General features: G+C 40.0%; 3 protein-coding genes across 7 annotated transcripts in view; all 3 read left to right on the top strand.

Moving 5' to 3' along the window:
• The first annotated feature begins 377 nt into the window (after nt 1-377).
• On the top strand, nt 378-6,451 carry lztfl1 (leucine zipper transcription factor-like 1). The gene is made up of 10 exons (XM_058059562.1): nt 378-842; nt 1,525-1,649; nt 1,726-1,920; nt 2,680-2,737; nt 3,938-4,009; nt 4,095-4,160; nt 4,223-4,300; nt 4,378-4,554; nt 4,635-4,738; nt 4,828-6,451. Exons 1-10 carry the CDS (start codon nt 840-842, stop codon nt 4,844-4,846), a joined length of 897 nt encoding a protein of 298 aa, XP_057915545.1. The 5' UTR covers nt 378-839; the 3' UTR covers nt 4,847-6,451.
• Nucleotides 6,452-6,495: 44 nt separating this feature from the next.
• LOC131108538 (C-C chemokine receptor type 9-like) lies at nt 6,496-11,481 on the top strand. 3 transcript variants are annotated; one of them, XM_058059559.1, is made up of 4 exons: nt 6,496-8,371; nt 8,448-8,509; nt 10,071-11,140; nt 11,412-11,481. In XM_058059559.1, exons 2-3 carry the CDS (start codon nt 8,453-8,455, stop codon nt 11,130-11,132), a joined length of 1,119 nt encoding a protein of 372 aa, XP_057915542.1. In that variant the 5' UTR covers nt 6,496-8,371; nt 8,448-8,452; the 3' UTR covers nt 11,133-11,140; nt 11,412-11,481. The 3 variants fall into 3 exon arrangements, with proteins under 3 accessions (XP_057915542.1, XP_057915543.1, XP_057915541.1); XM_058059560.1 differs by lacking the exon at nt 11,412-11,481 and adding an exon at nt 11,321-11,339; XM_058059558.1 differs by lacking the exon at nt 11,412-11,481 and having other exon boundaries at nt 10,071-11,313.
• Nucleotides 11,423-12,950, top strand: part of gli3 (GLI family zinc finger 3) — a 97,580-nt gene continuing 96,052 nt past the window's right edge. The window contains exons 1-2 of one of the 3 annotated variants that reach the window (XM_058059547.1): nt 11,423-11,480; nt 11,569-11,638. The gene's annotated coding sequence lies outside the window, so the exon portion shown is untranslated. Of the gene's footprint in view, nt 11,481-11,563; nt 11,639-12,660; nt 12,732-12,950 lie in introns of those variants that run through there. The other 2 variants (XM_058059548.1, XM_058059549.1) reach the window with 2 other exon arrangements.

Below are 12,950 nucleotides of genomic sequence, written 5' to 3'. Positions count from 1 at the left end.
TTTTGTTGTTAGTGTTAATTTAGACAACATAATGTCAATTTATTGTAGTCCAAAGGCTTTAACTACATCACTTCCGTTTTGTTCTACAGTTCAGGTGACCTCGTATCAATGTTATTTTTATAAATTCTGGTAGTTTTGGTAAAAATGTACGCATTTACATATAATAATGAACTAAATATATTAAATTGTGTTTATCTCTCAATATATATAATTTATAATAAAATATGATGCAGTAAAATTAGCGTTAGCATGCTTGACTTAACACTTCCGGTTCTTATACAGCTACTTCCGGGTAATAGCGGGCGAATGTTTCGTCTCTTCAATGACGGTTGCTACAGAATCGCACTACACGATGCCGTGTTTAGAACATGTTCAGGAAATCCGTCGTACTGAAGTAAAAAAAACAACCCAACTAAAATAACGAATTAATATAACTGCTGTTGAAATTATTTACATTTTATTTATCGCAGTCACGAAAATTTGACGATTTTGATGCTCTGTTTTGTGTTTTACGTGCCTCCCTGAACGCAACTACCGTAACCAAGGCAATGACGCTCCTGCTCGTTACCAAGACATTCTCTGGCAAACACGAGCTACACTGCTAGGCTAGCGGCGCCAACAGATTATCTTCTAACCGTTCTCGTATAACCTTTCTTTATTTTGACTTTAATTACTTGCTCAAACGACATTACCGCGACGACCAACAAACACTACAGCTAACTGGAGTGTTATATTGTATTTTTTTTTTATTACAGTCCGAACACCAATTGGTCTTTTCCTGTCAGCTCGAGTCACGACCTAGCTTAATTAGTGACGCTAACGTTACCGCCTCAGCCGCCATGGTGAGTATTTGTTATATTTGCTCTTTTATAGTTCGGAGTATTTCGTAGAAATGTCAATATAAACGTATTTCGACTGTGTCTGAGTTGTTATCGAAGGCCTGTTGCTTACTGGGCTTCACATTGCTAGCCGGCTAGTTACCCTTTCCCTGTTTTCGTGTGCTATGCTAGCACTGTTAGCGTAAGTACAGGTAAACTATTCTTATTTGTTTTGTTTTGTGAATTATATACGTATTTTTTATTCTACTTTGCTTATATATGCAAGAGGGGTGTTTCTATGTAATTATGTTCTGGACTTCACTATATTGTAATCCCATTCTGTTTGTTAATAAAGTAAAAAAAAAAAAAGTACAGGTAAAAGATACTACAAATGCTGGTATCGATCCGATACTAAGTAAATACAGGTCCAGGTTCCATAATGTGAAAAATATAGCATTATTTAGTATGACAATATAAGACAAAATAATACAATTATTTTATTTTATGACATATAATATTTTTAGCAAAATGAATCCAATCTAGTTTGCTAACCATCTAATTATGATTACACTGCTTATTTGATGATCAATCAAATATCCAGTTAATCGCAGACTCTTTTGGTACTTGATTAATCATTTTTTGATTAAAAAATTTAATTATGCTAAAATTTCAGCCTCTCGAATGTGAATATTTGATCATATTATAGGCTGAATTCGGGTGTCACGAGCATCATCAGAACGAGGTGATCAACTACATGCGATTTGCACGCTCAAAGCGGCTGTTGAGGCTCAAGACTGTGGACTCCTGCTTCGAGGAACTCAAAGACAGCAGGTGGGTGCTCGAGGGGGGAATCCAGTCGCTTGATATGGGTGCAGAAAAAGTAATGTGTTTGTACGGGGGTCCACAGGCTGGTGGAGGAAACCTTCACGGTGGACGAGGTGAGGGACATGCTGGACGGGCTGCACGCGGTGGTACGCGGCGAGGTGGAGATGGAGCTCATCAACACCGCGCACACCAACGTCCTGCTACTCAGGCAGCTCTTCTACCAGGCGGAAAAGTTTTACCTGCGACTGCAGACGGACATTTCGGAGCTGGAGAACAGGTGAGTACTGTATTGTTTTGTTTTGTTTTTTGCAACAAATGCCTGGGATTAGAACTTTATTGTGTGTTATCTTGTGCACGTCGTGTAATGCGAGAGACGTGCTGTGGTTTGCTTATCAAAAAAAAAAAAAAAAAAAAAGCTGCAGCAGGCTGAGGTCACATGTGTGTCAACTCGAGCACAATATGCATTAGAGGCCACTTCCTTGCTAAAATGTGGTTTCCACCCAAAATGATGATTCCCCTGATGCCACTCCCTATGTACTACATTGTTTTGGTGAACTTTTTTTTTTTCACTTTTCACATCTTTTTTTATTATTATTTAAAAAACATTTTTAAAATTTTTTTTTTAATAAAAAAAAAATGTTTTGTTTTTTTTAAATTAAAAAAAATGTTTTTAAATTTATTTTAAATAAAAAAAAACTTTTTTTTCTTTTCACATCTCTAACCTTTGCAGTAAACCTTCTTCATATGCATGTGATAAGTATATGAACTACCTACGTGACTGATAAGCGTCTAAAATGACGCACATACGCCCCATGCTTACCACTCTACGTGCGTTTTGCTGCTTGTGAAACCACATCTGCGGTTTGCTGACCGCAGGTTTTGGTACAAACAAGGGTGTGAAAGAAATCATCGGCGGCAGCTCTGCATAAATATATGGTTGAAATGGTTATTGTTATTCATTTATAAACGAGTGAGCTCCAATAATAGCGGATATTCAATGAATGCATTTCACTGATGATGTTCTCTTCATGCGCAGGGAGCTGTTAGAGCAGGTGGCGGAATTTGAGAAGACTGACTTTAAAGCCACAGATTCGGTGAGCCATAAAGTGTATTTTATGGGTATTTGGAAAAAAATCATCACTGGAGTCTTTAACTCATTTTGCTGATGAATTAGCACCCCTGAAACTTCTTTCCATGGGCACATTGATACACATAATTATGCTAGCAGCATAGATACAGCAACAACACTTAAAATGTCCGCTCTCCTTGGGATGGCTGTGTCTTCCAGCACAAGACAGTGTTCGAGTACAAAATGCTGACGGCATTGTCGACACTTAGCGAAATTGAGAGCGTACCCATTCTTCGGCGTTGCGTTAGTCCACCAGATAAATAAAGTTTCTCATGTTAGTTTTCCGGCTGCACGGTGGTTACGTGGTTTGCGTGCAGGCCACACAGCTAGGAGTCCACCCTCAGCCATCTCTGTGTGGAGTTTGCACGTGCATGCGTGGCTTTTCTCCGGGTATTCTGGTTTCCTCCCACATTCCAAAAAAAAAAAACATGCTAGGTTAATTAGTGACTCCAAATTGTCCACAGGTAAGAATGTGAGTGGTTGTTTGTCTATATGTGCCCTGTGATTGGCTGGCCACCAGTCCTGGGTGTATACCCCGCCTCTCACCCGAAGACGGCTGGGATAGGCTCCCTCCCACATTCCAAAAAAAAAACATGCTAGGTTAATTAGCGACTCCAAATTGTCCATAGGTATGAATGTGAGTGTGAATGGTTGTTTGTCTATATGTGCCCTGTGATTGGCTGGCCACCAGTCCAGGGTGTATACGCCGCCTCTCGCCTGAAGACAGCTGGGATAGGCTCCAGCACCCCCGCAACCCTCGTGAGGACGAACGGTAGAAAATTAATGAATTAATAAATGTTTGTTTTTCCATGATGGCCGTTGTTAGCTAGCTCATATTAACAGTTTTTGCGTGTTATAATGCAAAGAAAGGGGACAGAGAAATATGTGTTCATGTTTCACAAAAGGATGAAAATTATGAATGATGGGCAAAAAAAAAAAAAAAAGTGCACTTCCCCTTTAAGGACAGGAAATAACTGTCAAATTGAGAGTCGGACAATATCGAACATGCCTAAAAATAACCATTTTTGTTACCCAACCTCCTTCACGTAACAGGGGCCAGATGCCTTTTTAACAAAATTATGGCATAAAACTTTCAACGTTAACTGAGGTTCCACTGTACGCCATTTTACGAGTAGCTGAGTGTGTTGATTTCTATTCTGTCCAGTTGAACCAGGAGAGCATCAAAACCAAGTTGGCGCCGTTGAATGAAGGCGGCGTGTCTGAGCTTCTAAACAAGGTATGGCGTTGCGGCGAATGGAGAACATCACTTGAGCGCCATCTTCCCCATTCATACAAATATCATTTATGTTCATGCATGTCAGGAAATCGCAAGACTTCAGGAGGAAAACGATAAACTGAAAGCCAAACTTCGCACTTTAGAGTCCCAGGTATGAAAACACGCTTTCATGTATCACCTTGCTGGTCTTCACCTGTCCTCTTATTTCACCAGGCAATGAGTGTGCTGGATGATAAGACAAAGGCGGAGAGAGCGCTTAAAGACCTCCAGAAAGTTCAAGGCAACCAGCAGGTACGGTTCAACATCCGACCTTTTTTTTTGGAGCCTCCTTTCCAAGCCGTCATTGTCCCATTTCTTCTACCTCCAAGCTGACGGCTCAATCCAAGGAAATCAGCTGTTTGGAAAACACCGTGGCGGCCCTCAAGGAGGACTACGAGCGCTCGCTGACTGTCAGCGCCGCGTCTCAGAAAGATCTGCAGGAGAACCTGGTCTCCGCCAAACACGAGCTCCTGCGAGTGCAGGAGCAGCTGGCCTTGGCGGAGAAGGTCCACTGCCTCCATACGTCCCATTATATACCACAGCATGATGTCTTTAATGGTTCTTTTTATTATCTGTCGACGTCCAGGAGCTGGACAAGAAGTTCCAGCAAACGGCGGCGTATCGCAACATGAAGGAGATCCTAACAAAGAAGAATGAGCAAATTAAGGAAATCAGAAAACGATTACAGAGGTGAGTCGTCACCATTTAACACATTTGGTACCCGATTCAGGAAAAACACATCAGTATCTTTTGACTAATTGCACTTTTATCTCCATCAGATATGAACCCAACGAATGACTTCTTCATCAACGGATGTTCAGGTAGAGAGACAGAACCAGAATGTACCACTGGGGGTGGAAAAGACAAACTTTCCACCCCCACTGATGCTGACGGAAGCACAATAAAAGCAGCACTTTGGTGAGCAGTCGTTTATCCATGTTATCCATGTTATCCATGTTAATGTCATTCCCATTGTTTACAGTGGGAAAAGGTCTGTTTTGGCTAGTGCAGTGCTTCTTATATACTTGGAAGCCATTAACTATCCTATCAGTAGGTATGAATGTCAATGTTCTTTACAAATAAAAGCGGAAACTCCAGTAGGTCAACTGTCTGACTCAACAGGGGGCGCCATACTGTAACGGGATATCTGGCAGACCATAATTTCCAACAGGACTGCAATCCATTTGTGGTGGTGGTGTCCGCTAATAATCACATTTTGCCTCTTTGCTCTATTTTTTCTGCTTTTGTGACTGCTTGTATTTCATTCCTGTGGACAGTAATTTCTCTTTGTCGTGTGTAATTGGTTCCAGACTCATCTGTGGTAAGTCAATTTCCACAAATTAGGATTTCATATTATTATAAATGCAATATGTTCATAACTAGATCATAGAAAACTGCTTTACAACCGTCTAAATACAGATTTTTACATTATTAGAGACCTCGAGACGTGAAATAACACCCCTATGGTCACCTTTAGACTCATATTACCCAATATAGTAGACACACAGTTCTTGTGGGACTTCTTGGGGGTGTCTAATGTAACAATACTACATACCATAAATGTTTTTTAGTTTGTTTTATGAATGACATATTTGTATTTTAGTTCATTTGGCCATTTTTGTGTATGCTAATAATGTATTTATGCGGAAAAATATCTTCATAAATGGAATATTTTCATAACTAGATCATAGAAAACCTCTTTACAACCTTCTAAATACAGATTTTCACATTATTAGAGCCCTCTAGACATGACATAACACCCCTATGGTCACCTTTAGACTCATATTACCCAAAATAGTAGACACAGAGTTCTTGTGGGACTTCTTGGGGGTGTCTAATGTAACAATACTACATACCATATATGTTTTTTTAGTTCATTTTATGAATTACATATTTGTATTTTAGTTCATTTGGCCATTTTTGTGCATGCAAATTATGTATTTATTAATCCAATTTGCATTTTTGGGGGGATTAGCACCAAATATCTTTTCATAAATGGAATATTTTCATAACTAGAGCATCGAAAATCTCTTTACTACCTTCTAAATACAGATTTTCATATTATTAGAGCCCTGTAGACATGAAATAACACCCCTATGGTCAACTTTAGACTGATCTACAAGTGGCTTTACAATGTTAAACCACACCAACCATGATAGTAAACACTGAATACCTCACTGCTTGTGTCCCCTGAGGGGGTTGTGTGTGTGGTCACCTGTCAATCAAGCTCTTAACCTGGTGGTTTTGCCCGCACGCACTTGAGTTTAGTCATCGTGATACGTTGCTGGAAAAACAAGCAGATGTGAGCAGACAGCACGAAAGAAAGGAACCCCTCCTCACGTAGATGGTGACAGTCACACAGCTGCTTCCCCGTGGGCCTCATTGTGGTGCAAAGTGAGACAATACTATCTCCTCGGAGGGGCGGGGCGGGGTGGAGTGGTGGGGTGGGCGCCAACTTGTGAAACGGTGGGAAACAAGCATTAGGCCCTCCGATGTCAATCATCAACACGTGTCGTACGTACTGTTAGCAGTATTGGCACCACGTGTTGAAAGAGGGTTGCATCAGCTCTGTTGATGCACCATGTGTTGTGCCACTGCGGTTGACAATGTGACTGTCATTTGATTTATTTCCCTTTACAAGCCTGGCATGCCCCACTTTTTATTTTTTTATTTTTTTCTCACTACCACGTCACATGAATAGCATCGTCCTATATCAGACCTATTCAACTTTAAGCCCTTAAATGGCATCAAAACCGGCAGTGGTTCTCAACTGGTGGGTCCGGATGCAGATTAGTCACAAATGACAGAACATATGTACTTTGCAGTACTTTTTGATATTTCATTTGACTTATTTGTATGCATATAGTTATCATGTTATTCCTCAATTCCTTGACAAAATGCTTTAATAAATTCTTCCAAAAGGGACTTATACCAATGTTTGTTACCAATGTCTCAAAAGATGACAGGCCATATTAAAAAACATTTGTAAACAAAAAAAAGAATAAAAATTTTAAATAAAAAGTTAAAAAAATATTCAAATAAATACAATTATGAATTACTTAAGTTTAAAAAAATTGAAATGAAAAAAATGACTTAAATAATAGTGGTTAAAAATGAAAAATAAAAATGACTGTCAAAAATAATTAAAAATACAATTTAAAAATGACAAAAAAATAATACAAACAACTTAGGAAATGTAAACTAAATTTAAATAAATACCTATATAAATTATAAACAATGGCTTAAATAAAAGTATTTCAGGAAATAATAAAAATGACTGTAATAATAATTTGAAATAAATACAAATAATGACTTAAAAATATAAAAAATAAAACAAATAAAAATGACAGTGTAAACAATGATAAATAACAAATTCATACAAATACAAATGTTGAATCAAAGAAAAAAGGATAATATAAATAATACAAATGCCTTAAATAAAAGTAAAATAATAAAAATAAATCAGAATGACTTAAATAAAAGCATAAAAATAACATAAAAAGTTCAAATAACTCAAATAAATGCACAAAAAATATGCAAATAAACGTTACGTGAAATGTAAAAAAGTACAAAAAACTAGTCCTGTCCTTTATTGACCGTATCAAACCAGACTGATTATGATATAGACATGCACTGTCATTATTATCAAAAAGTGTTGTTATGACGTATTAGTCTGACTAATGGGGTCCATCAGTGTGTGTTACACATGAAACACATGGTCACAGGGGTCGAACCCGACCTCTACATCGAACTGAGAGCTTGATCCGTGACATATAGTTTGATGACACAGACAGCGCCGACGCAGGTGTATCTCAGCCTTCTATCATCCATCATCCAAGCAGTGACAGTGAAGGCGGCATTAAATTACGCCATCCATGTCACGCTTTAAACTGCTGTCTCTACTCTTTAATCACACCTGAGGGTTTTGGGTTTCAGGCGTCAGTCATGTATGATGATGAGTGCTCCACCTGTGCTCACAAAGGTTTTTTTTTTTAAGAAAAAAAATGAAACTGTATCATGTGTAGAGAGAAGCATGATGAGGAAATTGTTTTGGTTGATGTGATGTGTGATGTGAGACGTCGGCAGGGTGCACGGCTCATGTTCTTTGTAGAAGAAGGTGGGCAGGATGCAGCGTGAGTGTGAGGGTGGGGGGGGGGCGCGTGTTGATGTTGCAGACACAGAGATAGAATGATACAAGCACGTGATCTTAACGGCGGCTGAGGAACACCATAAAAGAGCGGAGAAGAGGATGCGGCCACTTCACTCGCACTCAGAAGAAGAAGAGCCGTGCATCACATCAGATCTTGTACATTCCACAACAGGGTGAGTGTTTTACTACCACAGCAGTACAACTACAGCAGGAAGCATGTTTATTTATGTATTTTCGTTCTCATTCTAGGCAACATGGAGGATCTCATTCATTCCACATATATGACCGGAGTCACCCATGACTTTGTTACTGTGAGTACTGTACCTTTAAGAAGTCTTAGGCTATTTATTGTCATAGCAAAAATATCATTTAACGTCATTTCCATTGTTTACATACTGGGAAGCTACGAACTGTCCATAGGTATGAATGTGAGTGTGAATGGTTGTTTGTCTATATGTGCCCTGTGATTGGCTGGCGACCAGTCCAGGATGTACGCTGCCTCTCGCTCGAAGTAAGCTGGGATAGGCTCCAGCATACCCATGCGTGCCTTAATAAATTCTTCCAAATTGCACTTTGGACATGTACCAATGTTTGTTAATGTTTCATAAGACGACAGGCCGTTTTTAAAAGTATTTGTAAACAAAAAAAGTATAAATGACTGGAAAAAAAAGTTTTAAAAATATTCAAATAAATACAGGTATGAATGGCTTAACTTTAAAAAATAGACTTAATGACTTAAATAGTCATGGTTAAAAAGGAAAAATAAAAATGACTGTCAAAAATAATTAAAAAATTCAATTTAAAAATTACCAAAAAATTAATACAAATGACTTAAGTGTAAATTTTTTAAAACTAAATTAAAATAAATACCTATATAAACAATGGCTGAAATAAAAGTGTTAAAGGAAATAATAAAAATGACTTGAATAATTTGAAATAAATACAAATAATGACTTAAAAATATTTAAAAAATAAATACAAATAAAAATGACTGTAAACAATTATTGAAATAAATACAAATAAAAATGTTGAATCAAAAAAGGATAAAATAAATAATCCAAATACCTTAAATAAAAGTGCAAAAAATAAAAAAAAGTAAATCAGAATGACTTAAATAAAAGCATAAAAATAATTTTAAAAATGCACTAAAATGCAATAATTTAAATAAATGCACAAAAAATATGCAAATAAACGTGACTTCAAATGTAAAAAAACAAAAATGTGACGAGTGTACTGATGATTTCATGCAAGCACCTTCAGATGCATCCTTCAGATGCTCCCATTTAGATGTGGTGAGTGGGATCTACAATGTAAAAACCACCCCCACGCCCCACCCAAAAAGAGTTCTATAAATAGCTATACACAGCATAAGATCCAATTATGGTCCCCATAAGGCTAATTACAGGTGACACCTCCTAATTGTACTTCAAGCTACAGTGTTTGGCATCATCAGACTGTAAACAACAAACAGTGGATAGTCACAGTTGCAAACCGCAGCTGTCGTCTTTCCGTGACGCTCTTTATCTCCGACACCCATCTCAACGTACGGGGAAGCAAGAGACCCCCCCCCCCCACGCACCCTGTGGATCTTTTGGCAGCCGCCTGCACACGCTTTGGATAGCAGCAGGAAGTCGTGAATGCAGCTGTGCGGTTTCTCCAGACACACAACACCTGCACAACAAGACACAGTCGCTCTGGGTAACTTTGTGTGTGTGTGTGTGATGATGCTTTTAATGTTGCGTTAACCGTATCTCCACAAGGAGTCTGCACGACAGGAAGTAAGAAAAAAGTGAGAAATAGAGAAACAGGTACAATGTAGACCACAACGTATCTCACCGGGCATCCTCCCAATTGTTTATATTTGTGTTGTAGGACCCCGCGGACGATTACAGCGACTACTACGACACCGGTCCCACCGAGACCACCGGAATGTGTGACAGGAGCTGGGTCCGACAGTTTCGAGGGCGGTACGAACCGCCCCTCTTCTGGATCATCTTCGTGCTGGGTTCCCTTGGCAACCTCATGGTGGTCTGGATCTACACCACGGTGCGCAACCGCCTCAAAACCATGACCGATGTCTATCTGCTCAACCTGGCCGTGGCCGACCTCCTCTTCCTGTGTACGCTGCCCTTCTGGGCCATGGACGCCACCAAAGGATGGGACTTTGGCGTCGGCTTATGCAAGGTGGTGTCCGCTGTCTACAGGATCAACTTCTTCAGCAGCATGTTCCTGCTCACGTGCATCAGCGTGGACCGCTACATCGCCATCGTGCAGGTCACCAAGGCTCAAAACTGGAAGAAAAAGCGTCTCTTCTACAGCAAACTGGCCTGCTTGGTTGTGTGGTTGCTCTCCACCATCTTTGCTCTGCCTGAGTTTATTTTCGCCCAAGTGAAGACGGACCTAAGCGGGTCATCGTTCTGCGTCCTGGTCTACTGGAACAACCTAAACAACCGAACAAAGATCTTAGTGCTGTCCCTGCAGATCTGCATGGGCTTCTTGCTCCCGCTCCTTGTCATGATCTTCTGCTACTCCGTCATCATCCGCACGCTCTTGCAGGCCCGCAACTTTGAAAAACACAAAGCTCTACGCGTCATCTTCATCGTGGTATTCGTATTCGTCGTCTCTCAGCTTCCGCACAACGGCCTACTAATGATGGAGGCCTCGCAGGCCGCCAACACCACCATCACCGAGTGCGACGTCGTCAAGCGTTTCGACGTGGCCGGTCAAATCGCCAAGAGCCTAGCGTACACCCACGCTTGCTTGAACCCTTTCCTGTACGTCTTCGTCGGGGTGCGCTTCAGGCAGGATCTACTGAAAATGATAAAGATGTGCGGTAGCGGACTGAGCAAAGGGGGACTCGGGAAAAGCCAAGCCGGTCCTAAACGGCCGTCGGTCGCGACTGACACTGATACCACACCTGCTCTTTCCTTATAAGGCAAGAGGTTGGTATCAATCCTGCATGAATTCAGTTCTAGCCGTGTATATAATGTAAATGAGTGTAAATACTCTAAATACTGTCATTTTTCCTACATGTGTAACCGCATTAGAAGACTTGTATATTTTCACACACAACCAGCATTAAAAAAACAGATCTTTACTAATATTATTTTTCATCCCGTCAGGTGCATAATAAGTCTTACAGGTGAGAATGTGTCACATGTCACATGGCTCACATGGGCCTGGTGTGTTTTTTTTTTGTTTTTTTTTTGCCAGCAGGCCCAGGTCATGTGCAGAAAAGCATACGCCATGAGCAAACGTCTACATCAAGAACCTTCACGTGCGGTAAGCCACAGACGACTGCTGCAGCCTACCTGTGGGCTACAGGTGAGAGACTGAGAGAACTCACACTAACCTCTGCTTCTCACGACAGGAAGTCGGCAACAACGCACACGGTGCTGGACGGCGTGGAGATCCCTGGAGACACCCCCACAGTCACGCATGTAAGTGTCTTTTTGACGCTCATGAACATTTCAGACACATGGTATTTTAGTCATCCCTTGGTGAACCAGGAAGTGCCCGTCACTGTCACGACGCTCTTCAAAAAAAAGGAGAAACGGTTAAAAAGAAAAAAAAGGGTCACATCCTCTTGCAAAACTTTGTTTATATTTTTGTCTCATGACTACAATGGTTGACCTACACACTTAATGATGCACTTATTGCATACTACAACCACAAAAATAGTCATTTATATAGCATATATGATACATTGGAGTAGCAATCTTATTTAATCCTAGTTGAATGCTAGTTGCTTTGTTCACTTCCTGTAGTCAACATGTACCATTTTGAAATACAATAACAAAAATAAAGCATTAGAATGATAATAACACACTTTGTCATTACATACATATACATTAGGGTGGCAACCATACACAAAATTCACAAAAATAACAACCTTTCTCACCTTAAAAGTACAGTACACACCCAAAAAAAAGCACCATGCCCTTTGTTAGTGACGTCATTAAACAATTCATGCTGCATTTTGTACTTCATTATCAAAATGAATATGATTTGACCAGGATCATAAACACATGTACTTTAAGTATCAAAATAATTCAGTAAACATTGAGGCATCAATGGGTTTTTGCTTTTCAATGGGGGTTACAAACCCAATTCAAAACTACATTGCCGTTTGGCCGGATATCAAAAAAGGAACATAAAAGCAACACAGAAAAGGAAAACCTCACAAATAAATGGTTATCTTTACTCTCTGGCTTTTGGCAGCATGTTCGGCTGTAATTTAAATTTCCGTAATTGGATCGTTTTCAAAATGCGGCCGTCGAACATGTCACGCCGACCGTGTTTGTACCTCTGCTAAATTAGCAGTTAGTTTGATGTGATTTTGAATGGCCCCATGTATTGAACGGTTCGATACAGATACCCCCTACCCAAAATAAATGTTAATATATTTTTATTTTACTTTTAATATTTCAGGTCCCCCCCCCCCCCCCCTCTCATCTGAAGGATTGCCACCTTATTGTGGTCAGGGGCCTCCAGTGACCCTGAGAGCCGTACCTGCAGGAGCTGAGTCTTCAGGTGGGACACCCAAGTGGGTCAGGTGTCAGGGTTGAGAGCTGGGGACACAGCTGGCAACCCACGCCGTTAACAAAACACTTATCAAACAAAAAATAATGTTTGTTATGTGTGCAATTGTGCCCCGCCCCCCCCCCCCCACACACACACATGTACATCACATTTAATGGGTTTTCTTAATTAGTCATTAGTTTTCCAAATATGCTGATAAATATAGTCATT

The sequence above is a fragment of the Doryrhamphus excisus genome, chromosome 21, assembly GCF_030265055.1.
Source record: "Doryrhamphus excisus isolate RoL2022-K1 chromosome 21, RoL_Dexc_1.0, whole genome shotgun sequence".
In the NCBI taxonomy this organism is placed as follows: Eukaryota; Metazoa; Chordata; class Actinopteri; order Syngnathiformes; family Syngnathidae; genus Doryrhamphus; species Doryrhamphus excisus.
This window is presented reverse-complemented; position numbering and strand designations above follow the sequence as displayed.

Coding starts and splice junctions, on each gene's coding strand:
- lztfl1 (XM_058059562.1), top strand. Junction 1,650..1,725: donor GAGGAACTCAAAGACAGCAG/GTGGGTGCTCGA, acceptor GGGGGTCCACAG/GCTGGTGGAGGAAACCTTCA. Junction 4,010..4,094: donor TGTCTGAGCTTCTAAACAAG/GTATGGCGTTGC, acceptor CATGCATGTCAG/GAAATCGCAAGACTTCAGGA.
- LOC131108538 (XM_058059559.1), top strand. CDS start 8,453: ATGGAGGATCTCATTCATTCCACATATATGACCGGAGTCACCCATGAC. Junction 8,510..10,070: donor TCACCCATGACTTTGTTACT/GTGAGTACTGTA, acceptor TTTGTGTTGTAG/GACCCCGCGGACGATTACAG.